The following is a 27,010-nucleotide window of genomic DNA, read 5'->3' on the forward strand; positions in this document are numbered from 1 at the left end:
TGGTGCCTTTCAAACTTGGATGAGTACGATGATTATTTATTCATAAACATTGTATCTAAGTTAGAGTTCATGCATAAATGGTATATTCAAAGAGTTTCAGTTTTTATTGACTTTTCACCATTTTCCTTACATTAGTCGATAATATTGTTTGCTTCCATGGCCTAAAAATACTTGAGAGGGAAAAAAATAATAGCAATGTTCGGAACATTCAAATGAAACGATACATATCGCGTCGTCATGCAATAGAGGAAGCACTCCAATTTTCAATGAAAGTGCGACGGATAATGTGTATATGTATATTCATTGACAGTTATTCAACGTTTCAAAATGTATTTCCCCAGCAAACTTTCACCTGGATAATGCGTAGTTTTTAAAGTACTATAATCGCATGTCTTGCTGCATTGCTGCATTGGATTATTGGCGAACAGCCGCTAATGTGTATTGGCACGTCTGGCCAGGCAGAGCGTGACGAGAAACGATACAGTATCAAGCCCGAGTCAGTAAAGGAACAGTAGAGGCTGACGCTTTCAGCAGATCAGACGGAGCGTATTGGAAACTATAGCATTGTAAAGGCGAGGGTGTGGGGCAGTCGGGTAACACAAGAAACGACAAACACATGATGTATCTGTGACAAATTATATTCTGTTGGTATGTGATGGGACTGTTATTGTCATATCAACCGTGAACTTCGGAACTATTGTGGTCTTTATTATGGATTTATGGATTTATGTGTTCGGGATAAAGCTTGAAATGTGAGAATAGAACAGTAATTAATGTTCAAAGCTACATCAGAAAACGTGAACTAAAGGTTTGTGAATTTACGTACGTTCTACTTGATTTTTCACAACAATGGATGAAAAAGTACTTGATATTCTATGTGGTCCATGTCAGAAGGAACGGATGAGTGTCAAGGCCACATTGCTATGCGTTACGTGTAAGGAGCCTTTCTGTAATAACTGTACAAAGCTCCATCGCGCCCAGAGCTGGGCTCAGAAACACTCGTATATGTCACTCTCAGAGGAATCCAAACAGAACATTAAGGCAGCATTGGCTTCAAAAGTTGACCAGTTAAAGCAGAAGGCCAACAATAAGAAGAACCGCTGGAAGGACAATGGCGACAAAGCGTCTTACATGGAGGATCTGCAACAAAACCACGATCACAGCGAGATGGAGATGGAAAACGAAGTGTTCTGTGAACAACATCAAAGTATTGTTTGTGATCTATGTAAACCAAAGGAACACAAAAACTGTGTCAATTTCACTGCAGTTGCCGATGTTGCCAATGCTAAAAAAAGCTCTCGAGATCTTGTCGATCTTATTGCTGCACTGAAGAAATGTCACAAGTTTGCAGATCTTATGTATCAAGATCGCGTGAAAGAAACAGATATCCTCGAAGAAAAACGAGAGGTTATTTTACAGCAACTGACAGCGGAGAGAAAGAAATCGAAAAAAGAAACGTATGGCAATGATAAAAGCGCGATAGCCGACTTCGAGAGTATGCACAAACGTAACATTAAAAAACTTTCACAAGAAAAAGAAAGACTTACAAATCTCAAAAAGATGACGAAAGCAGATGTGGAGGAAATGAAAGAAGTGTATAAAGATGACCCTCCCGTATCACCTGCCCGTTTTGTGAAGGTGTACATAAGGATAAGCAACAAACGGACCATATATGAACGATTTCTTAGAGAAATATACGACGACATTCATAATTATGATTACGAAGTGATTTGTACTCGGCATCAGGACGGCGACTCGATAGAAACTAAAAGGCACGTGCAGAGAACAGACACCTACTTCCGGTTACCACCTTTTATGGTCTTCGAAATGGAAGGAAGAATTGGTGCCAAGGTCAAAGCCATTTCGAAATTCGCGGGGATTTTAGCTCAGCAGAGAACAAGTAATTCACTGACATCGTCGAGTAGCAATTCACCGTTGATCTCCGAGAGACCAGATTCCTTCGGATCTGCAAGTATCCCTGGGTCAGGTTCGACCTCTTCCTCATCGTCCCGTTCCTCTGGTGTTTCAGGTGGATCTCGTCCTCTTAGACTGCCGTCTCCTCCACCCGAACGCGCCCTTAGTGTGAATACGTTTGTACCTTACTCTGACGACGAAAACCAGGCGTTTTTCATCACAGCTATTGGCTGTCTACCATCAGGTGACCTTGCTATTATAGATAGATGTGCCTCGGAACTCAAAGTGCATGACGGGAAATTAAGAGCATCAGCATGCTACACATTTCAGTCATTGCCATGGGATTTAGCTATTTTACCCGACTTGCACTTTGCCGTCACACTTCCCGGAGAGAAAATCGTAAAAATTGTAAAGATGGTCACTGTTATGAAGGAACCGACACATAAGAAAGGTATCAAAAACAACAGGCAGACTCCTGACAAAAAGATACCAACGAATGAATTGGTGTTTGTGAAAGACATTCCATGTACAGGGGAATGTTGGGGAGTGGTCTACTGTGATAAGAGCCTGTATGTCACATGCGATCCTTGGCTGAGTGAGCCGTATATCTTGCACCTCAGTATGGACAATAATTCGAAAAAGGGGACTGTTGTTCCGGTGAAGGGAATTGGGTTCACGGCCCCACAACACATGTCGTGTAATAGTCTCTGTACTGAGATCTACGTCACCGACTCAGCATTACATTGCGTCTTTGCTCTTGGTAGAGATGGCCAATTGAAATTCGTCTACAGAGCACGTGATATGGGATGTCCAACCGGATTATCAGTGGACAGAACCGGGAACATTTTCGTATGCGCAAAAGAAACTTCAAATATACACAGAATTGCTCCAGGAGGAAATAAAGGATGTACGATTCTTGACAAACGTGATGGGGTTAACAAACCACGTGGTATATGTTACAGTCAACTTAACGGCAACCTGTACGTAGCCAATAACAACACATTAAAGATCAAGGCGTATAGTGTGTAAGTCTCCAAACATTCAGAGTTCAGTCCCTTTGTTTCGCTCCGTCAGTGGAATGTAACGAAGGGATGGAACTTTTATAGATCAGAATGGTCTCCATATTGGGAACTGCAAAGATCAAGATCAATGTATAGTGTGTAGATCTCCAAAATGTGAAAATGTATCTGCTATTCTGTATTTACATGTTAATTAAAGAGTTATCTGGCATTGCGGGTAGGTATTAATTATGACGTCATGTGTTTGCGAGCGTAACGTCATACTTTTCATGGAAAACAACATGAATTATTCTCATAAAATAATGATGGAACAATCGATACCTACCCGCAAGGGAGCTTACCCTGTAATAAGACGAAATTTCGTTCATTATCGTTGCTTTTTCAACATTAATGAGTGTTTTGTATTTATTTGGCTTGTGTATTTGGCAATATGGTACACCAACTTCATTTCGTTTGCTATAAATTACTGTCGTGAATATCGCGATCAAAGTCAATTCGAGTTTATCTCTGCGAATTAATTCCTAGAACATTTCTATTGATAGGTGTATCCAAGAATCCGAGAATGCTAATCTTCACAAACTTTTTTGAAAAGGAAATTTCGAATTTTAGAAGCTAATCTTCACAAACTTTTTTGAAAAGGAAATTTCGAATTTTAGAAGCTGCGAAAGAAATTTTGTTTATATAGTATGTTTTAATGAAATACCACAAATTGAATACAGTAGATTATGAAGTGAAGAATGAGTTTGAAAGATTGAAGAAAAATATGGTTTCTCGAGACCCGTCGGTCTCCTGAAGCAAATAGGTTTGATCAAAGAAGAACAAAACTTGTTAGATCTGATCATTGTGAGTCAATTCACAATTGGCGCGCATATAAAGCTTGCGTCGATTTACAAAGTAAGATGATGGAGTGTTATCTGAAATTTCGTTCAGATTACTTTTCTACGTTTTTCTTCACCTTACAACTAGAAGAGCAATTTAAAATAAAAAAAATTCTACCCCGCTCATGACTGGCTTGACCGAAATTACAGAGAACATTTTCTTTTAACTATTTTGATAAAATTCCTAAACAAATTAGCATAGAATAAACTTCCATGTAAGTCGAACATCATATAAATCTGAAAACCTTTACTTTAACAATTTTTTCTATTACCAAAGCGAATATACTGAATAAATGGCAGATCTTTCTTAAACGATATCAGGTGTTGAAACATTTCAAATGAAACAGCAGTGATAGAAGAATTCTTCATATCTGATCTGCTAAAACTAGTATTATTTTGACCCGATTTCATCGAGAGTCGTTAATTTATACGAATCCTTTAAATAACAGTTCTTCACAGGATTGCATTACACATTGTACTCTCGTTAGGAATTTCCTTAAATTAACACTTAATACATACAAGGATCCTTACGGAGAATTTCGAGTAAAGGTGGTGTTTTTTTTTTTTTTTTTTTAATTGAATTAAGAGATGTTGTTGAAACTGTTTGGTCTAACACCCTGTAACACCTAGAGTCATTTAAGGACGACGTATAAAGTTTAGCAGATGGAGGAAAGTTTAGCAGATGGAGGAAAACCATCGACCTGCGACCTATACCTGGTTACTACAATGTAAATGTAACAAAAATGAGATTCTAATCGAAATCCAGAGGGAAATCTTAACCTCTCGGTCACCGCGGTAACCCAGCAGATTCGTTGATTTGATTGCTTTCCTTCCTAAACACAGATAGATCTGCCCTAAAAAACTAAAGGTTGATCACATTCACCGCAGCGATAACCTTTCGGACGCGTGTACAAAACCCATAATCAAAGCATTGCTAAAATGTCACCTTAAGTAAGACACTGTTTAACAAGACAGCCTAATTGGAAATTGCCATGACAATATTGATCCCAACTGAAAGATACCACTATGATCAATATGACGGTTACAATGTAAGACTACGAAAGTTCTCATAATGTTAAGTATCACCTGCAAAACAAAAGGAACACTACGATATCTATAGCCATTGTATCTATTGATGAAAGGTGCCACACTGACGTGTACCTTCATACGTAGGATATAATTTAAGATAAAATTCAATGATTTTAGCAAATTTACCAAGAAGGTTGCTATAATACTGTATACATTTTTTATGTGCTGTTTTGTTTCTAAAGCAGTAAAAAAACAGTGTTAATTAACTTAATTATGTAATTAAGAGTTTTTTGAAAGTTTAATTTGTCCAATGATTTGGAATTAAGGTCTACTTGTGTATGCCGTCAAGACATTGTGTGGAAAAATCCTATTATTCTACTCAAAGGTATTACATGTGGATATTGCAATCACATATGGACTGGATTATCAGCCATAGTACATATTCTCTCAGCAAGGCTTCGCTCGAATAAAGAAAAATAAAGTATTGATGAGAACACGACGACAATCAGTCGGCGATTGGGTCTACATTGTAAAACAATCATTTGTTTATGTATGTTTATGTATCATGAGATACTGCTAAAGACAAGCGTTTTCCGTTTCTACTTTTCAATATTCCTTCTATTTGAGAATTTTATGTCAATTTTTATGAATTTTAAATCGTACAATAGATATGACTTATTGTCATTGGTAGGGCAACACAATTTACCGAAGCGAGTTCCATCTGAAGCGTGCATTATCTTCAAAGAAGCAGTTCAAATTTAATTGAGCCAAACTGGTGCCATACTTGGCCCATTTTCATCAACATTCATAAAATTTAAGGACTTCCTTAACATAGAACTCTTTATAGAAAATCATAACAGGTGTGAAAGAAAACATCTTACGTGAAAATTCTGTAATTCTTTTTTTGTGTGGAGATATGGAAGTTAAGGAATTCCTTAAACTTAAACACCTGTATTCTGACTATTGATGGTGTAAGATCATCATCAATCAATACTGTAAACCATCTAGTTTTTGTGTGCGATTAGTTTACGCGTATTTTTCGGGCGATCAGAAATCACGAAAACAGATCACCGAGAAATTGTTCCAAACACAAGTATAAATTCATTAGCGTATAGATCGCAAGATTAAATCGTCGATTTTTGTTTGTTTGTTTTATTAAATAAACGTCCTATTAACAGCCAGGGTCATGTAAGGACGGTCTCCCATGTATGCGGTGTTTGTATTTTGGGAGACTGCGGTATATTCGCGTTGTGTCTTCTAGTATATTGGAACTTTTGCCCTTTTTATAGTGCTATATCACTGAAGCATGCCGTCGAAGACACCAAGCAACACACCAAGAATAAGTCATAAGGCACAAAAACGCAAAATCGAGTCGCCACAAAAATGAGTTGGTTAGCAGTAGTTTTCCTATTAAGTTGTAACCATTAACTCACATTTAGTTTGATATAGTCTTGTTTCCTTTTGTGATGCTGGTGATGAAGCACTACAGCGGGACTTCTAAAATAGCATTGACGAGAGCGAAATGAATGGGTTTTTTTAAAAACTTTTATGTACTCTTTGTTGATTTGTCTTTTAATTTCTTATGAATAAAAAAGGATATGAAACGGATTTAATTGTTTGTTTTCATGGAAGTTAAAAACACGTTTCATTGCACGTTGTTCAGACATATGAACTGCATTCCCATGAAAAATGAAATGTATCGCCAATGTCCTATAATGATTCTAATAATGCTTTCAGGCGATTTTTTTATTCATAGATCAAACAGATAAGTATTTCTCGCTCAGATTATTTTTAGATTTATGTTTATGTACCTAGAGACAGGCGTTCATTACATTTAAGTCCTAACGCATTATGAGATGATTGTCTGCTAAGCTATGGTATCTATATAGACCATATAATCCATAGGAAAATAGTATAATACTTATATATACATTATTAACTAGGGTCTCTGTGTAAAAATGTTTACGGAAGACCAGGAAAACCGTTTATCAACGACGGTACAAGTATATTCCTCACGATGGAACAGCCATTTTGACGGTTATTAGTTGACGTGACCATGTCAACATTCGTGACGTCATCATGGTCACGTTTTGGGTGTCAGTTATACCGTCATATACGTCACTTTGCCTTGGTTAGTTTATATAGTAGAACTGACAAGTAAATGTAAATATAATATAGTGTTTGGCATTGACAGCAACTCTTTTGCTCGTGTAAGTAGGCGTTCTGGGATCGGTTCACCGACCGCAACATAGTATATATATATAAGTGTAAGGTTATAAGGACATAGGTATATATAATTATAGACATGATGTATTGATAGCAACTATTTTGCTCGTGTAAATAGGCGTTCTTGGTTCAACGACTGCTATACGACCACATTTAATGCCACATAAGCAGGTGATGCAGAGAAACAATTACTAGCCATGAGGTATGGTCATGGTATTGACAGTTATCTCACTTTATAAAAGGTATCGTTTGTGACGTCATTATTTTGTGAGCGAACAAAAGTTCTATATCATACGTTTTTGTTTACGCGACTCATATATAACTATGCTATGGTAAGTCCGTTTAGGTCCAAGCTATAACAAGGAGTTATATGTATTTAAAATGACCACCGCAAGGAGACAAATTTAGTATTAAAAAGACCGAACTCATATCAAAGTGATGTAACAAGTATAATTCAAACAAATTGATACATAGGCTAATTCAGTATTATATAATCATATATAAGGATTATGTAAACAATACACGAAAGCATCTCGCGATTGATTTGGGGTTCTATATGTACCTTGTGGCATAAGTGATAAATATATCTATTATGGAAAGGAAGTCGGGTCGTTTAGTTCTGTTCAATCTATTATAAACGTCCAGTATAAATTATTAGCAACGTCTGTCACCTCATCACTGTAAAGCAACGTTCGCCATCCACGTCGCAAAATACCCATGCATTATTATCAGATGAAATCCACGCTCGGCTACCCGCGTCAATGAAGCATAAAGTACGTATCTATGACCTTCATATATATGAGATAAATCAACCACAGATATAACCATCGGCCCGTAACTTAGGAAAATTAATTATTTAACTTAAACGATTCCATGAATCAAATGATGCGGATAAGAAGGCTAGTTCCTAAATATGTTTTGCTTTAATTCTGGATTGTTTTGCTATGGGAAGTGTTGCATAATAGATTTTTTATATTGCTATAGGAATATTTCTTATTTAGAGTCATTGGCAATGTGTGAAGAATAAATACATTTTATCACGTTTAATATCCAATGGCTTCCCTCGTGTAATGTTGTTTTTTTTTGTTTTTTTTTGGGTATGTGTGTTTTATTTTGCATATGTCACTAGTGTAATATAACCTAGAGCGATTTTCGTTAACTGTGCCGGGAAGGAAAATCATTATGACGTCATGGTTGAAAGATGTGACGTCATGATTTGAATATGTAATCGCAAAATGGCTTCCTTTATTGTTATTTGATCAAAATTATCTTGAATATGTGATTTCATAAAAAAAATGAAAACATCTTAGACTCGTTTCTTAAAATGAAATAACACTTATTTAAGATCCTATCTGCAATGGATTCCATGAAGCAATGATCATTGATTGTTATACATACTCTGCGCATCCAATGCAATGAGGTTTCTTAGATTGTCTAGACGTTGGGAGGGGCCGTGTCGTTGCGATTAATCTCGTAAAACCCATTGTCAAAATTATCTGAAATAGCAAAATCGGTAATTGCTGAAGGATTGAATATTGTACGAACTGGTAGGTCGTATTCTCAAATCCATTCTCAAATGACCCCACCAAAAACACAGCATTTCATGTATAACAGATTCCAACCTGCAAGTAGAAGTGGTACAAAACGAAGATGGATACCATTGTCGAAGACAAAACCGTCGTCAACTATCTTTTTATTTACATCCAAGTCTTATGATATATTTTCAACAATTTCAAGTTTGGTGTTCCTTCAAGAATAAATCAGAATAATTCAATTTTGCTTATTACAAGCATTTTCATTGGCTTATAAATTTACGTTATCAGCCCATAAAAGAAAAAATGGCGTCGCCGATTGTAACGTTGCTTCTGATTGGCTGAGATGACGGCGTAATGATTTCATAGACAAAAGAGTCCCAAAATTAATTTTGAATATTGAAGAGATTATCTTTATTAAATTGAATTACAAGGATTAATTTGAATTGATTTTTTATGTTATGGAGATATAACACAAAATTCTGAGAGTACTCTCATCATAAACCGCTTCGCGGTTTATTTAGAGTACACTCAGATTTCTGTGTTATATCTCCATAACATAAAAAAATCTATTCGAGTTAATCCTTTATTAAGGCCATCTGTTCATGGCTTCATTACTAGATTAATACTCTGAACAGACAATGTACACCCAAACAACTTTAATAAGATTACAGTGTATAGGTAGCGTATCTATATAAATATCAACAGAATTTACATGACGAACCCATTCAAACCCACTAACTAATCGATCTTCATTCATTATTATGATAATGACAAAATTGTATCATTATTATGATAATGAAAGCGTCCACGGTATATTAGGGTTTTATTTTACCTGTTAATCCCGATTATTGATCAGTTTGGTGCAGATAATCGCCGACTGAAGGACAGAACGAGAGAAAACATTGTGTTAGGTTACATACGGCCATGAGCGGATTACCCCGATACACTTCCTTAAATCTAGTCGTTAGCCCGAGGTCATTACGTTAGAATATATCAGGGCGGTATAACCACCATAATGGACTGAAACGAGTGCCCTTGATTTTTACGAGGTCATTAGATTAGCAGTTTCTTCGACAAATGTCAAAAAATTAACTGGCGTGCATGTTAAGGATGTAATTCTCTGAGAAGTCAAAATTTTCTTGTATTAAACTTTTATTCTCATATAGATTTTTGGAAATAGGAGTTCATACCATAAAAGAAAATGGAAGGAAAATATATGCCCATGTACTCGTTTTTGAGCTATTGTCACTCAAAGATATCTAGTTGATAAAACATTGGATTTTATGGGAATTTTGCCGTTTTGACCATATACACAAGAGATTAAAGCCATAATTTCCTAATGAGGTGTTTGATATGTATGGATGTTTGTAGAATTTATTTTGCAGTAGTCTTCTTTAAAAACATACCAGTTTTGATTTATAAGACTTATATTTTTTTCTCAGAATAACAATATATGCTACCCCTACCCCTTAATTTTGTGCTACAAAATGCACCATTTTTCAAAAAAAATTGCCAAATTTAACCCTTTCTAGAAAAAGTTCTAGTACAACTTTTGTTATTATTTGCTTATCATCTGGGAAAGGGTTGTTCTGTCTAAAACAGGCAGCAAAATGGGGGGTCCGAGTGCTTACTTTTTGCCCCATTTGAAAATTTTAAATTACCATTAAATATAAAAATAAAGAGACAAAATTGTATAATTTCACGCATTAATGCTCAATATTTAATTACCACGAACCCAGTAAAGATTTACATCAAAAATTAGCTTGATACAGCTAAAAATACTGGCGCAGTGATGATTTAAGTGAAAATAATTTCAGTAAAAAGTGTTAAAACTATGGCTCTACTCAAAGCAAAAAATGACACTATTTCCAAATGGCCGCCAAAAGTCATTTCTTAAAATCCCAGTATAAAAAATCTACTAGAAATAGAAATGTATTTTTTTGACAAAAATTGCATCTGGTAATTTGCTACAGATATTGATAAATTATATTTGAAAATCTCATAACTTCTTTGATCTATGTCGAAACGAGATTCAACGGGACTTCAGAAGAATACATCCTTAACTACAAAAAAACGTTGTTCATGTGACACAGCCCTGAAGAACATAACGTTTGGGAAATGAAGTTCACAAAGGACTTTCACCGGGTGTATCTTAAATTGAAACATCGAGTCTATATACTTTTTATCGAATTCCATGTGACCATGTATTAGCCAATGATGATAGTGTAAAACCAGAGCATATCTTATATATATACTAGATATGCTCTTATTTTTCACTATTTTCATAAGCAAATACAAGGTCACGTGACGTTCGATATATAGCATATTGTCGCGGTGTTTCCGTTTTTAGAAATACCGAGTCAATATTCCTTTGCGAACTTAATTTTCCAAAAACTGCAGTCTTAAGGGTGCCGTTCTTTGACCAACGCGTTTCTTGTAATTAATATGCACATAAGAAATTGTTTTTGACATTCGTTAAAGAAACGACATATCTAATATAAAAATTAAGGACATTTGTTTTTTGTCCATATTGAGTTATATTGCCCTTGTAGAATTTAAATAATGACCGAGGGCCTATTCTATGTGGGCGATATAACAACATATGGACCGAAATAATGTCAATAATTGATATATAATATTGTAAGGCATTTTTTAAGGTTCAATCGCAAAGAAGATCCACGCGAATCCACCTCAGAGACAATCTAGTTATAATAACATGAAACGCTCAAGCAATACCCTTTAGACTTCGTATTAGTAACAAAACAGCAAAAACACGACTTCTAAAGTCTGATAAAATAAACATTTACAAATTATATTGCATCTGGAACGATTTTAAAGTTCGTATCTGCTGACTTCCAATAAGACTTGATGATAATGTTCAACTGTTGGATAGCCAATTGACATAAATAATAACAGTTAAACATTTGCCAATTAGTCTTTAACTACCCTTTAAACAGTAGTTATGTTAATGGAGTTTAGTAGAACTGTTATTGTCACTGCTTTTCACTGAAATAGTAAACAGTATTGTAATTGATAGTATTTCTCCTTGTTGTTTCCAACGGGTCTCATATAGAATCCAAAGTATTCTGTTATTTGTATTTGGCCTAGTTCTCAAGAGAATCCAAAGATTAAAAAATCAATCATTCAGCAAGTTTGACGTGTATTTCATCGGAAAAAAATAATCGATCCGATCGATTTCTATGATTAATTTAAAAATATACGCACATGTTACTAAGAATCTAGTGATACTTGGGCATGTTCAGTGACGTAGGCAATTGAAATGTACTCTACCTGAATTTTCCAGGAAAAAAACTATTTAACTTTCTTACGTATAAGTGTAAAACTGTTATAACCCATACAATACTCTTGTGTCGTCTGAGGATACATTGTATGCGGTAAATAATAACTTTATTTTCATAAATTTAATGACCCTCGGGCAGAATGTGACTTTATTTTTTATGTCTCAATCATTCATATCCACATATAAATACAGCTTTAAATTACCTCAATGGTGGTATATCTAAACAGCGCAATGCATACATTTTACTTGAAATACTAACAACTGGAAAGATAAAAGCATAGGTACCAACTAATTAAATCTATTTTTGATGTTTACAACGCGTTGTTGAAATAATAATGTTGTCTTGAAAAAATGATAGCAATAGAAGAAAAAAAGCAGAATATAAACCAGCTAATCAAATATATGTAAGGTGAGGTTTTACTGTATCTACTTTGATGTGTGCATATAACACACCGTCTACATTATTAACCATAGTATCTAGGTACAGTAGTCAACTGATCACTCATCTGACTACAGTACGATAGCTAATTGTTCACATTGGTCATAAACAAAGGATTTTTTAATCGTTAGAAATTCGAAATACGACAAATTAATGATTCATTTTGGATTAGCAAAACAATTCACGCTAAGGGAATCGTCCATGCATATCTGACAATTTGATGATATCTGTTTGTTCACGGCTCGTACAATACCTTTCCGGGTGTATCAATGTGGTACCACATCAGTGAAGGCCTAATCTAATCTAATTGTTATGACGATTCAGCACGTAAGCAAAACGAAAACACTTCCACAAAAAAGACACATGTCATTGACGCATCTTTGCAGCCGCCTTTTAAGGAAACGGTTAAAAATAGCCATAGGAGGTCAACGTCAATGACATGTGCCTAAAGAGACAAGCGTTGAAATCACACACACACACACAAACACCACACGCACACACACTCATACACACACATGTCACAGACAGCTATAGTAATTCCTTGAATGATCTAGACCTATAACATGAATCTATAAACAGTGGGCATGCTTTTTCTGGGTATGTATCAGCCTTTAACGTTAACAGTGAAACATACGGTGATATTTAATAGTATTTCAGTTATTAAAACGAAAGAGAATTCTAAGATTAAGTGTCGAGGTGGTCTATAAAGGGGTGACCCAATACTTTGACATACTGTAGTCACAAAGGACTTTTTCATGTATTTCTACACCAAATTGGCGAGCGTTCCAATATTGTAACGAGGCACAATGCAACGTACCACAGTCTCCCATAACCAACAAGGTGATGTTCAATGTCCTCAGCCATAGCTTCAGTTATGTACAACCTTAAGCTAGACTCGTTTTTATGATAAGCTGGCGAACAGATAAACACACACAAACAATGCATACAGGGACTGTCACCTACGGAAGCCTATACGTGCCATGTAGTATTTTTTATCAAGATAGCTTATCTCGTTATAACAAAATAGTTTTCTTGTTATAAGGAGAAGGCTATCTTGTTATAAAGAGATAGCTATCTTGTTATAAAGTGATAGGTTATCACGTTATAACAAGATAGTTATCTCGTTACAACGAGATAGCTTTCTTGTTATAACGTGATAGTTATCTTATTATAACGAAATAAGTTATCTTGATAAAAAATACAACATGGCACGTAAAGGCTTCCGTAGGTAGCTATTTCCTTATAACAAAATAATTCAATTTTGCTTGTTATAACGAGAAAGCTATCTTGTTATAATTATAACGAGATAAGTTATCTTAATGAAAAATACAACATGGCACGTATAGGCTTCCGTAGGTAGCTATTTCCTTATAACAAAATAGTTTTCTTGCTATAACGAGAAAGCTATCTTATTATAATTATAACGAGATAAGTTATCTTGATGAAAAAATACAACATGGCACGTATAGGCTTCCGTAGGTAGCTATCTTGTTATAACAAAATAGTTATAACGAGAAAGCTATCTTGTTATAATTATAACGAGATAAGTTATCTTAATGAAAATACAACGGCACGTATAGCTTCCGTAGGTAGCTATCTTGAGATAACTATCTTGTTATAATGAGATCTCCTTATCTCGTTATTTAAGGATTAACTTGAATAGATTTTTTATGTTATGGAGATATAACACAAAAATCTGAGTGAACTCTAAATAAACCGCGAAGCGGTTTATGATGAGATACACTCAGAGTTATATCTCCATAACATAAAAAATCTATTCAAATTAATCCTTATAATCAATTTACTAAAGATAATCTCTTCAACATTTAAAATTCATTTTGGGACTCTTTTGTCTATGAAATTAATGCGCCGTCATCTCCAATCAGAAGCAACGTTCATTTTTTCCTTTATGGGCTGATAAAGTAAATTTTTAAGCCAATGAAAATGCTCGTAACAAGCAAAAATGAATATAACGAGATAGAAAAAAGTCTTCCTTAGGAACGGTCACCCTAAAACGATCTTGTTTTTTATTGTAAGCAATAGAAAATCAAATTAAGTTAAGATCTCCGGGTATGCAGCATATCCATAATCAAGGTTCTGATATGTTCAAAAAGTGAAATAATAAAACGAATAGTATAGCGAACCTTCGCGACTGTGTAATGATACGACACACTTTCTGTAACAGAGGTGATCGATATCTCCATATTATGGCATAGATTGACATAAAGTCCTTCACAAACCAACGTTTATAACCCTGTAATTATACACAACGCTGTTTGACATAACATCGATTTTCAAAAAGTTTCGCAACAATTGGTAACAAATTTGTTTAAGTAATGCATAAAATAAAGATTCAGCGTGGCAACGTTCTGCGTTTGTAACATTGACAACAATATATGTATAGAATACAAACGCCCTAATGACATAAAGGATGTCCTTGTCAGGTGAATGCTTGCTTTAGTCTTGTGATTAATGATGTTGATAAGCGGATTCGACTCGAATATTTTTATTGATTTTTGAAGATTTTGTTTGGATTTACTCTAAGGCCCTGGTGGTATTTCTGGACAAAATCAATTATGAAACCAGAGGTCGTCTACACAGTTTAATAATTGTTTAGTAATGCATGCCATTGGCATCATCTTGATACAAAATTTCGAGTGTTTGACAATTAGATCTCGATTTCACGATACATTGGTAAAAATAATGATTATAACAATACTTAAACATACCATAGTGAAACAGTTTGATTTAGTTGTATAAAAGTTACATTAGTTGACGTAAACTTTGACATGAATCGGGTTTAGAAAGGACTGACCACTGATCCTCATGTCAATGTTAAAAAGGTGGCCATCTTACAGTACACAATACATCGTCGATTAGTAGTTCAGGCATTTTAAAATATGGAAGACACACTTTTAGATGTAAACATTCATGTATATTCGACATAAAGTTTTAAGAATTGTACTTCCTATTCTCTTTAACCAACTGTCATATACTTTGTACGTCTCCTTTGACACTGTCTCACTTTTCGTTATGTGTTAAGCACTCACCCCTGTGAGGTAGGCTTTGAGCTCTGTCCTCCGCCCAAGACACACCAAAGTCTATAACACTCAGCATAAAGGAAGTGGGACGACTGGTTGGTCCGTTATCCGGATAACGTGTCATTCTTCTATGTCTCTGGTAGCAAGAGTTCCACTATTATAATAGCACACAACACTAGAATACTGTAGTCTCCCTAAAACCGCACACACTTTACACACGCACCACCGGAGTAATCAGTATCATGTTCTGTCTAATTAACGTTTACCATCGTTAAGAAGATATCAGATTTTGTTCACTAAGGAAAAATATTGCATCCTCTGCCTTTCTTTCTTTTTTTTAACTAAGTCATATTTTTCATAATGAACATGTCTGTTCTTTGATTTAGAAGAGCCTAAATGTGTCCTCCCTCAGAGCGAGATAATGAGTAGGGTCGTTTAAGGGGATGCCAGTTATAGGAGGAGGGAATAGCTGGGGTACACGGAGAAAACCACCGACCTACAATCACTACGCGGCAACTGTCATTAGTGGAGGCTAGAAACAAAGAAACCTACAAAAGTCGGACCGTTTAATAAACCAGCGAATCAAGAAACAGAAACATCAAAGGGACGGCGGCTTTCACATTCTAAATATGAATTTTATATACATACTCTTCCAAACATCTTATCTCTACCAGACATAGTTCACGCTTAACTTGTTTACAAAACTACATAAACCAATCGCCACATAAATAATAAGTACATCAATATTTACTCATTGGTATTCAGAGTGTGTCGGGGTAGGATAAGCTATGTATGGGTCATTCAACAGTGTTAGTCTACTACATTCTGTACAGATATTTATGATTTTCTATCAAATCCTATGCAAATTACGTTATCTATATGGATGAGTGTAGCTTTGTTCGTCGCCGAAGGTAATTTATTACACCGACTTTGGAAAAGCACCGTTATGTATACACAAACATATTTTGGTAGTAGTTGACGAAGACATTCAACCCGATAATTTTAGAGAGTTTAATGTTTGTGCAAGGCATTTGGCGGATAAATACAATACACTTAGCATTTTGGATAGGGACCAGAGAGTGACAGCATTAGAAGAACATCGAGTATTATAGTGTCGCAAAGCCAAGGGATCCTCCTCTGGTATGTGACTTCCATGTCTGTGTTCAGGTTTGTGTAAATTTTGCATATCTAGCAATTATCATATAGTAGACGAAGATCATAATTAAATTGTTTATATGTTTGATGTTAACCTCACAACTTCGCGTTATGAATATGTCAACAAAATTACGTATTTGTCCATATACATAAAACAATTCCCTTAATCATTTTGAAATTTATTCGGTACATTCTGAATATGTTCTAAGTCTTTCTTAGCTAAGATATGAAAAAACGAAGTACATATTCAAAATGAATTTCAATCCAACTAAGGGAATTGTTTTATTTGTGAACATGTGGTTTTGTCACTTATACATGTATTTCAAAAACAATTTTATCTATAATGTCTTTCTTTAGCGTGAGTGTATAACTTTTGTGTTGAAAGACAAGCTATCTAATAAGCCTAAATACACATTATTTTGTCTTTATTTGATAGAGATGGCCCTCTTATGTTGACTAATTGCAGTTTTTTCTGGTTGAAATTATTCGTTCTTATTCCATTTCATACAGCATGTTTCAGAATTCAACATTTTCGCTTTCTCGTCCAATAGTTTTCCACTAGATGTTAATTTGAATATTATTTGCAATATGTACGATGTAGATTTCATTCCAATGATAATTGAAACTCTAAAAAATCTATATTAGTAATAGTTGATAAACACAAAGAAGTTGAATATGAAAAAAAAAATCATTTGGCGATTGAAAATACTTCAAAGGAGCGTATCAGAATTTGTTGGCATATACTATTTAAACTACTTTAATATATGCTGTAATGTAAAGTTTATAACCTAAATAAATAATCTGAAGTATATGTAAAAATGTGTCCCTGAACATATTTTTTGGTGACATATGACAAAAGAGTACTCTGAAAAGTAACTTTACATTTAAAGACAGTCATTTGTATTCAATCGTAATTTGTTCAACTTAAGAAGATTAAAGCCTTGGTTGTGTTACCAATATACAAATTTAACAGTGTAACGAGCCATGACGTTATTGACATACCCACCTAAAGACGTCCGCATATTGTTTTTTATTGTATACAGAACGGTTACAAGTGTATATCGATGTACCTGTTGTTTTGTGTCAGAGAGAAGTGTCTCGTACAAAGTAACCAGATTCGCTGTTCGTAAACAGTATATTAAATAATATGTAATATGAATGGAGACAACCATATATATATAATATAGAATTGACATGTTCAATTATTTGGTTTCTATTTCTTTTTCCTATATTCAAAGGTTATCATTTTAATGTTTATATTAATGGTTCAAAATAAAACATACAATTGCACATGTAATGATATTGCATTCGTTTAAATACCCTAAAAACTTGAAAATAAAATTATTTTCTTTGATAGTAAGATATTATAGCCTTATTTTCAAGAACGGGCTTATTTTCAAGAACTGACTTATTTTCGAATTGGCTAACTTTTTATCTTAGGTAGTTACAGGCTTATTTTCGATTACGTCTTATTATAAGTGTCTATGGTATATCAAATTGAAATAAGCATACCATGCCAAGATAAAGAGTAAATCTAAAAAAATGATTTGATTTGATTAACGCATATTGGTATTCTAGTATACATTTAGCTAACACTGGTACACCAAATGCATCATTTACATTTAAAGCAATGAATGTGTAACTAGACCATCTCCGATTATTTTTTCACGGAATTTAAGCACGTTACAAAACATAGCTATCTCCGCGTTATTAACGTCAATACAGTGTATTATCTTTTGATTCACAGCCTTGCGGTATATCTACGGTCGTTCTATATAAACGTACCTGAGTAGGATAACAGTATGCAGTATAGCAAACTTGTGGCGAGTCCTCGGGACCAGGTAAGTTGTTCTATCTTAATCATTCTTCTACATGTACCACAAGTCCATCACCTCTGGCCTGAAACCGGGAAACCCGGAAATCCATAGAGATAGGACATAAAATAACATTACAGAACATCAAAAAGTCATGAATTGAGCCACAAAATAATCAATAACTCAACTTTAACATTATTGTATTGTCAGTACCGGGCAGTAGTTTTAGAAAGGACAAAATTCCCAGCATGTACGGAGTGCCAGAAATTGAGGTTGGAGAACATGAAGCTGAGATTGGCATTAGAGAAGTCGGGATATCGAGATCCAAATCGTCCTTACCAGGAGACAATTCGGCCAGTAATGCTCACCATGAAACAAGGGACAACGACAGCTAGATCCCCTCGGGAGCTGTCACCGATGACAAACGCTCGAGTAACGGATTGGTAGGTACAGAAAATATGGCATAATTAAAAAAAACTAAATATCCAAATTAAAAAGGAATAGGATCGTATAACCGGTTATTTTTTATATTTCGCGATATCGCAAGACATTGCTAGGATCGCAAAAATTTGATCGGCGAAATATTGAAAAATAGTTAAAATATATTTAAACTTAAATCCATATCGCGAAAATTAAAAACCTCTCACATATGATTTTTGATGAGAAATTTTGGTCCGCGAAAATAACCAGCTATATGAATGGATAGTGATGGTAAATGTCTCTTTTATTGTGACACTTTGCGGGAAACGTTCTGTTGCTTTCAAGCATCCAACATGTCAGATGTGATGTTAAATTACTAATGGGTTCCTTAGTACTACACCGTTTTGAGATGTGGTTAGGACAGATTTCATAAGGATGTACTCCCCTGAAAAGTCAAAATTTTCTTGTATTAAACTTTTTTTCTCATATAGATTTTTGGAAATAAGAGTTCATACCATAAAAGAAAACGGAAGAAAAATCATATATCCATGTGCTTGTTTTTGAGCTATTGTCACTCAAAGATAATGGGAATTTTGCCGTGTGCTTACCGTATTTTCCGGAGTATAAGCCGCGACTTTTCCCCCTGAAAATCGGGAGTGCGGCTTATACACCAGTGCGGCTTATCCGTGGACGAAAACCAAAAATCTGGCGATGTTTTTGCATCATTACGTCGTGATTCATATGTGAAAATCGTAAGTTTTACTCGCCAGTTATGTTAAGTTATATATCGCACAAATCACTGTAAAAACGTTTAAAAGAAAAAAAATTGCAATAAAAATATATTAAAGATGAAAATGATTACGTATCAGATGCATGTTCATTCGTTAAATTGTTTTATTCAAGGTAAATCCGCCGACTGACACGTATTTGTTTACAATATTTTTTGCATATCAATAAGGAAAGGGTTGTTCTTTCCAAATCAGGAAGAAAAATGGGGGGGGGGCGTGTGCTTAAGGTACTTTTTTGCCCTATTTGAATATTTGTTAATTTTGAGTATTTCTGAGTAAAATATATAAGTGCTCAAATTACCATTAAATGTTAAATAAGAGTGACAAAACTATATCATTTCACACATTTATGCTCAATATTTTAAATATCACAAACCTAGTCAAGATCTTCAGCAAAAAATTGTTCTATACAGCTAAAAATGCTTGCGCAGTGATGATTTAAGTAAAAACAGTTTCAGTAAAAAATGGTAAAACTGTGGCTCTCCCATTTCTTAAAATCACCGTATGAAAAATCTACTAAAAAATGTAATTTTTTACAAAATTTTGCGACTGGCAACTTGCTACAGATATTGATAAATTGTATTTGAAAATCTCATAAATTCTTTAATCAATGTCGGAACGAAACTTCAACGGGACTGAAACCTCAAAAGAATACATTCTTAACAGAGACAGGTATGCTATGTTACGACTACATACAATATTCGCTCATGTAACGCAATACGGCATGCCATATCGATATTAAGGTTAAAAAATGAAACATCGACTGAGTTTTAACATTTTCGTTCTATGCCAGTTCACATGAATAGTCAATAGGCCCAGTGGGAAAACTACTGCTATCAATGACAACCTGCAGAGTTAAATCTAAAACACGTCAAAATGAACTTGGCACTAATGCTAATATCCATTAGCTGTGTTGTTTGTAAACAAAATTTTTAAAATATCGAAATGACAACTTAAACATAGAAGCTAGATGTTATGTGGTTCCGAAGGGGAATACCAGCAGGTAACATGATATTGCTGTTGGAGTCTAGATTACATCATCAATGAGATAAAGGTAGATGAAAATATTTAGCTTATTAACTGGTTGTCCTCGATCGACAACAATTTTCGTCTGAATATATAATTGTCAAAAGGTCGGTTCAGAAATAGTACAGAAAAATAAAAAATCAATATTTAAAAATAATTCTATCAGAAAATATTTAGTTTAGAAAGCCCAACATTTTAAACTGTTTTGTATTGCATTTGTAGCATTGCGGTTGTAATTGTTGAAGCGGAGAATATTTTCTCAGCATACCTCTGTTTGTATATTTATAAGTCTGCGTACAAATTTGTGTTTTGTGTGTTAATCATTTTAGATTTTTGGATTTTTGGCTTTTTCTTTCTCTATATTAGTAATCATTTTCTATCCTTTTCGAAAAAAAAAACAAAAACAAAAAAAACATTTTTTTTTTCGAAAAAAACCCAACAACATTTTTTCGAAAAAAATTGCTGAGTATGTATGGATTTATAATCATAAAAAAGATTTGCTAAGAAAAGCTATACATAAACATTGTCCGACTCGGGGATTTCATTGTGTATAGTGTAGTATTAGCATTGTCACACAGTTTTGTTATAGTCCACTAATGGACATTAATTCGCTTACGGCCATGAATTTGCATTACTGATGGTGATGTACCGGCTTCCTCTCTAATCTTATTGACTGTTTCTATTCACTCCACGATAAGTTGGCATTAAAAAGTAATTTGAATAACCAGGTTATCACACTAATGGCCTAATGTATCGGAAAATATGTTTAGATGCAGTGTATCCGTTTCTGAAGTACCGTATCCCACACAGTAATGAACGATTGTCTCAAGATTCTTCCCGGACTGTTGGAAATCCAGCACCAGACCTTGAGACGCCTTGGGATGTATAGACAGATTGATAAAAGGTTGTGGCTTAACAATTTTTCTTATTGTCTAAACTGGATTACTTACATTAGTACCAATTATCTCCGATAGGCTGCGCTCTTAAACCCTAAGATTGTACCGAGCGCTGCCTAGCGGAGAGTAGAAAAACTACGGCAGGCAATCCAGTCTCCGAAATGACTTTTGCGATCCTGAAACCGGACAAATTATAAAGAAATATTTTTACTCTTTTTGAATTGGTAGGAAAAAATATTTTACATGTATTTGCTTATAGGGAGGCCATTTGGGCGGGGACACCGGATATAGTTACCACTCGAACTCAGCCCAGTAAGTTACTATTAAGACCTGGTCAGGACACATCCGATAACACCGAAGCTTTGCATAAGGAAATTGCGCGTCTAAACAGGGAACTAGACCACCGGAGCGCCGAGGCGCATTTGTACCGACGGCGCCTGGGTGAGGCCACACCTTCCGGGTCTCGGGGTGATGTGTTTACGTCATCAGGAAATAGGTGAGAGTTAATGATGTGAGGAGTCCCAATGGAACGAACCTGCTGCCCCTATTGCATGATCGTAAAAGGCGAATAAATTAAGGATCTTGTTTTTTTCTCTTTTTCATATGTAACGTTCTTCTTCCTTACGTCTCCCTTGACACTCCCTCACTTTTGGCCTTCTATTGAACGCTCACATCTGTGATGAAGGCTCTGGGTTCTGTCTCCCTGGCCGAGACACACACCATAGTCAATAAAAGTGGTAGTTTCTGCTGCTCCTACCTAGCGCTCAGCATACAGGGAATGGGGCGACTGGTTCGCCCATTGTCAGTATAGTGTGACCGCGTAGGGTGTGTCGCTTGGTGTCTTCGGTGGCATACTTCAGTGATATAACACTATAAAAAGGGCAAGAGTTTCACTATACAAGAAGACTCAACACGAACGTACCGCAGTCTCCCCAACACGCACTACGCACTTCATACACACAACACACCGCATACATGCGAGTTCGTCCAGACATGACCCTGGCTGTTAACAGGACGTTAGAATAATCAATCAAACAAACATACAAACAAACACATATTTGGTCGTATTGCGATGACGCTTCGTTAAGCCTATAACGATAATGAATGTTGCTTTTGTCTATCGGACACCATCGACTTCTTTATAGTACCTCATTTTTCAACATAATATTCAATACGTAAAGAAGAAATGAAATGAAGACGGGATTCAGCTTATATAATTTAGGTGTAATCATAAATATTTGTTACCGTAATTTAGTATTTTTCAGGCAAACATATTTTTAGTGCCAATCTCATTTTGGAACTATATTTAATAATCTATCGATTTAATTGATTGAAGTTTTTTTCCCAAACTTAAGTGTATAAACAGTTTTTATATGTTTTATCTGTTTTCTATGACCCAAATATGTTATGAGGCAATACCATCTCTATTTCTAAACACTTATTTAGTCGTAAATGTTGTATTAACTGCTGTGTATCCATTATTTAATAAGATAGTGTGACTGCTAGATACAATACTTGATACTGTAATATTCATAAACATATATTGTGATAAATTGGGAGAATTAGTTAGGTTGTGTATGTTCCTTATACATTTTCGTTGTGTTTCGGTAAATCTAATTCCGGAAAATATGTTTATTTACCAGAGTTGGAGAAGGACATGTGACCAGCGATAAAGAAAAAGTGGGCCAGCAATATACTGCTGTCTTCGAGAGAGAGTGGGAGGAGGCGCTTCAAACACTGGAAGCTTCCGGTATCGAGTACCGGAAATGTACAGAGCTGCTCTTTAATATTCTGGTGGTAAGATATTTTATAATCATAGTAATCCCTTTACGAAGTCAATGGAATAGATTTTCTCCCACAATTCACTGATTTGTAACCGGTTTTAACCGTGAGAGATTTCTCGGTCAACTAATCTTTAGTGAAACAATTAGACATATCACATATATTAAAGAGAAAAATCCTCTGAAATTCAAAATACGATCTCACTCCTGCCAGGTTTTAGTCGTTTTTCAGCGAATAAACCACTTGACCTTTGACCCTTGACCCTTCCACATCGTCAAAATTGACACCATTATTTTTTAAAAAGAGGGTGGCCTACTGAACATTTTGATATATGATGTCAACCTTCATTACGAAACGCCCACGGAATTACATAAGCCACCGGACTAACCTCCTAATGTATGACAGATTTCGCGCACTAACCTTTTGAACCTGAAGATAATAAACTGACGTCATGATATCATGCGGTGTAAACGTGGCGTATCTGATTAAATTTTTGATATGTCATTTTTCTCGCCCCCATATAAAGCTGAGTGGTGAGAATAAGGATATGTGATTTAATCAGATTGAGTATTCTTTTATTTTAACACTTCCTTTAAACTGATAAATATCATTTTATACAGGAGATTCAAGAGTATGCTAAAAAGAAATCCGCAGAACAGCTGAAACAAATTGTGGATGGAACAAATGAGATATTGTTGCAATCTACAGGAGGCCGGGTAAATTTAAATCTATTGCAATAGAAATTTTTTTTTTTTCCAAACATTTTGTATTGATAGACTAGAAGCAAAATATATTTACCAATGTTGGTGCATATGTTTAGATTCGACAGATATCCATAGACGAATTCGCCTGGCCTACGTCGCTGCGCTAACTAGCTTTGGATTGGGCGAAGTGAAATCATCCATAGATACTGTAAACATTGATATTTTCGCTAGGGGGAATTTACGCTAATTATGAGAAACTCGCTTGATCGCGAAAACTTTCCCGACCGTAATATTTTGTACATGTATAAATATTTTGTTAGAAGTCTAAAAGTGTATCTATCGCGAAAATAACAGCAACGCGTTTTATGCATGAAAATCGCAAAATTAAGTTCTCACGAAAATATCCACGATTACAGTTTTAGACCATACTGTTCTAACAAGCAGGTTGCGATTAATTTCGGATGATATTGTATTTTTATACCACATTTTTGCTGAATGTTGTAAGTGATATTTTAGCTGTAAAATGTATTGGTTTTTGTGGTTTCACATTACGTTTTAACTAATAAATTAAAGATTTTCATGATGTTTTAGCCCTTGTCAAAATATGATCTGAAGTTGGTCGGTGGCACGGAGGCAGAAATCTACCGTCGAAAGGTGACAGACAGAACACTGGATGCAATTACTAAGGTCAGTAGAGATCAGCTTTTTTCTGAAATATTAAGAATCATTAGATTCGGATATTATTGCTTTCTAATCTAAAAAATGTAATTAAAAAAAGATTCGAGATGAAGCATCACACAATGTTGTTTATTTGAATCTAAGACTGAGTGGATATTTTGAATAGATGAGGACGGCAGAGTAGTATAATCAATCTAAATCCACCATATACCGCAGTCGAATACAACAGGAAACAGGAAATGAAATCCAATCCAGTATTGCTTAAGACCGTATTCAAAGTCACACTCACGCATGATTTCAACATATTCACATTTTAAAAATTCATAATGATAATAACAATATAACAATTACTGTGGATTATTGGGGATATATTAACTGTCAATCTCAGAGTGCTACCAATAAATAATTAATTTTGTACTTATGAACAAACGTGTAATGAATTTATTGAGTTTTATTTTTAGATTACACAACATTAACCATTAGCAATTGAAAATATTTGCCTACTATTTATTTCTTTGATTTTTTCCCTTTTTTCAGTTATACACCGTGAATGATATAGAAGAGTTCAAGAAACAGAACATATCACAGTCGATGAAAAATAATAAAAACATTAGGAACTACGTTAGCAAATGCATTGAAGTCACTTGGTGCATGTGCGTTCAAGATCCCGCTATGACATTTGACCTTACTAAGAAGAAAGGTTACGCGTTTGACCTTTCCAGGTATCAGTATTACAGAACTGAAGGCAAGGTCATGGACTCGTTGGTATGGCCAGTGTTGTTGTCTCATGCTCAAGGTGCTGTGGTTGCTAAGGGATGGGCGGATGCCGAACCAGCGAAACCAAAACGAGGCGCTAATTCAAGGAATGGAACTGGTGAAGACAGAAGACAAAAGAGTGGACAATTTTAATTATATTAGATCAATGGATATTTCTCAAGGCGTCTACACTCACCACAGTAGTGTATGTAATATATTTTCAGGTCAGTTATATCATGTCTGATGGCAATATCAGTCGTCATGGAAACGATACAATAAACAACTTCGATAGTTGTGAAAAAACGGCTTACAGAAAAGACACACGACGTAAAATACGAATCATTTCTGCACCAGGCACCGCATTTTTTACCTGCGTTGATGTTAATCTGCCATCAGATTCAGGTATTGACTTGATTCTATGTAAGTTCAACCTTCCCGCTTTCCAAGACTACCAATTTCATTAAAACAGCCTTTTTGTCTATCGTCCAATTGACGATACTTGCTTTCGATTGGTGATAACCAGTCCCTGCTGTAATAACTAGATGCGTATTATGATCTGCCGGTGCCATAGTCCGTCGTAGTATCAAGGAGTCTTCCACTTCTATCAGAAGAAACTACAAAGGCAATCAAACATCGTCGTGGCGCCACGGATAAACCATGTGAAAACAATCGACCATGAAGATGAAACACATTTTTTAATGTGCTGCTACCTCGTGTGTCTTATGTTCAACTCTTTGATTACAATCAAACATTCCTTTGCGTCCTTCTCTCTATAAAGACCACCTGCTTATTAAAACGACTTTCTGATGGTTCTCAATGGTCATCAGTAACACAATTTGGCCTGTTTATATAAACCAAGAAATGGTTTTTATTGTACATGTATATCTAACCGCGGATGACAAAGTCAATAAATACGAGTTTGGGATTATGTATGTTTCAGGTGTGTACTATATACAATATCATTGATACACAACCTTTAACAATGTTGCACAACTTCATTTAGCCTAATTATCAGACTCGTACTAATGCTGTTGCCCTTTGATGATTTTGTTTTTAATTATTGATTTCTGGTTGACTATTGTGGAAGTAAGCGTTATGCCGTACATAATGTATTATTATGAATATTGAAACAGGCCTCGCCAAGCTCAGTAATTATAAAGCTCCATGCGTGTTGAATGACGCAGGTCGCTACGATAGCATTCATTTCCCTTATTAGATGCCATTATCCATGCCTATGTAAGTGAACACAAGGCAAGCTACATTTTTGAATTATCTCGCTAATTCGATAGAAGTTAATTTTCTCATAGCTTTTCACTTTGCAGTGACAACATCATAACTTTCTCTTTGACTATAATTTAGGTGGATGTTTGGTTTGGTTTCTTACATTTACGTCCTATTTACAGTCAGGGTTATTTAAGGACAGCCTCCCATATGTGCGATATGTTGTCAGAATATATGTATGGTTTTGGAGGCTGCGGTTATTCATGTTATATCTCCTCGTTATAGTGAAACTCGTGTCCTTTATGCTGAGCAGCAACTACAACCTTTATAGCTAAAGTGTGTCTTGGCTAGGAACTCACTGCCTTCCTCAGATGGGCAAGCGCACAAC

The 27,010-nt window shown here is 35.1% G+C and overlaps 2 protein-coding genes across 3 annotated transcripts; both read left to right on the plus strand.

Annotated features, from left to right (window-relative positions):
- The first annotated feature begins 557 nt into the window (after positions 1-557).
- On the plus strand, positions 558-3,504 carry LOC138335769 (uncharacterized). The gene has a single exon (XM_069284934.1). The coding sequence runs from the start codon at positions 850-852 to the stop codon at positions 2,941-2,943; it is 2,094 nt and encodes a 697-aa protein (XP_069141035.1). The 5' UTR covers positions 558-849; the 3' UTR covers positions 2,944-3,504.
- A 12,724-nt stretch (positions 3,505-16,228) lies between these two features.
- LOC138335052 (uncharacterized) lies at positions 16,229-26,329 on the plus strand. Of its 2 annotated transcripts, none has more exons than XM_069283954.1 (8): positions 16,229-16,549; positions 18,285-18,378; positions 18,562-18,794; positions 21,741-21,977; positions 23,125-23,278; positions 23,884-23,979; positions 24,559-24,654; positions 25,183-26,329. In XM_069283954.1, the coding sequence occupies exons 2-8, from the start codon at positions 18,340-18,342 to the stop codon at positions 25,552-25,554; spliced, it is 1,227 nt and encodes a 408-aa protein (XP_069140055.1). In that variant the 5' UTR covers positions 16,229-16,549; positions 18,285-18,339; the 3' UTR covers positions 25,555-26,329. The 2 variants fall into 2 exon arrangements, with proteins under 2 accessions (XP_069140055.1, XP_069140056.1); XM_069283955.1 differs by having other exon boundaries at positions 16,229-16,522.
- Positions 26,330-27,010: the final 681 nt, after the last annotated feature.

This window comes from Argopecten irradians, chromosome 11, assembly GCF_041381155.1.
Source record: "Argopecten irradians isolate NY chromosome 11, Ai_NY, whole genome shotgun sequence".
Taxonomy (NCBI): Eukaryota; Metazoa; Mollusca; class Bivalvia; order Pectinida; family Pectinidae; genus Argopecten; species Argopecten irradians.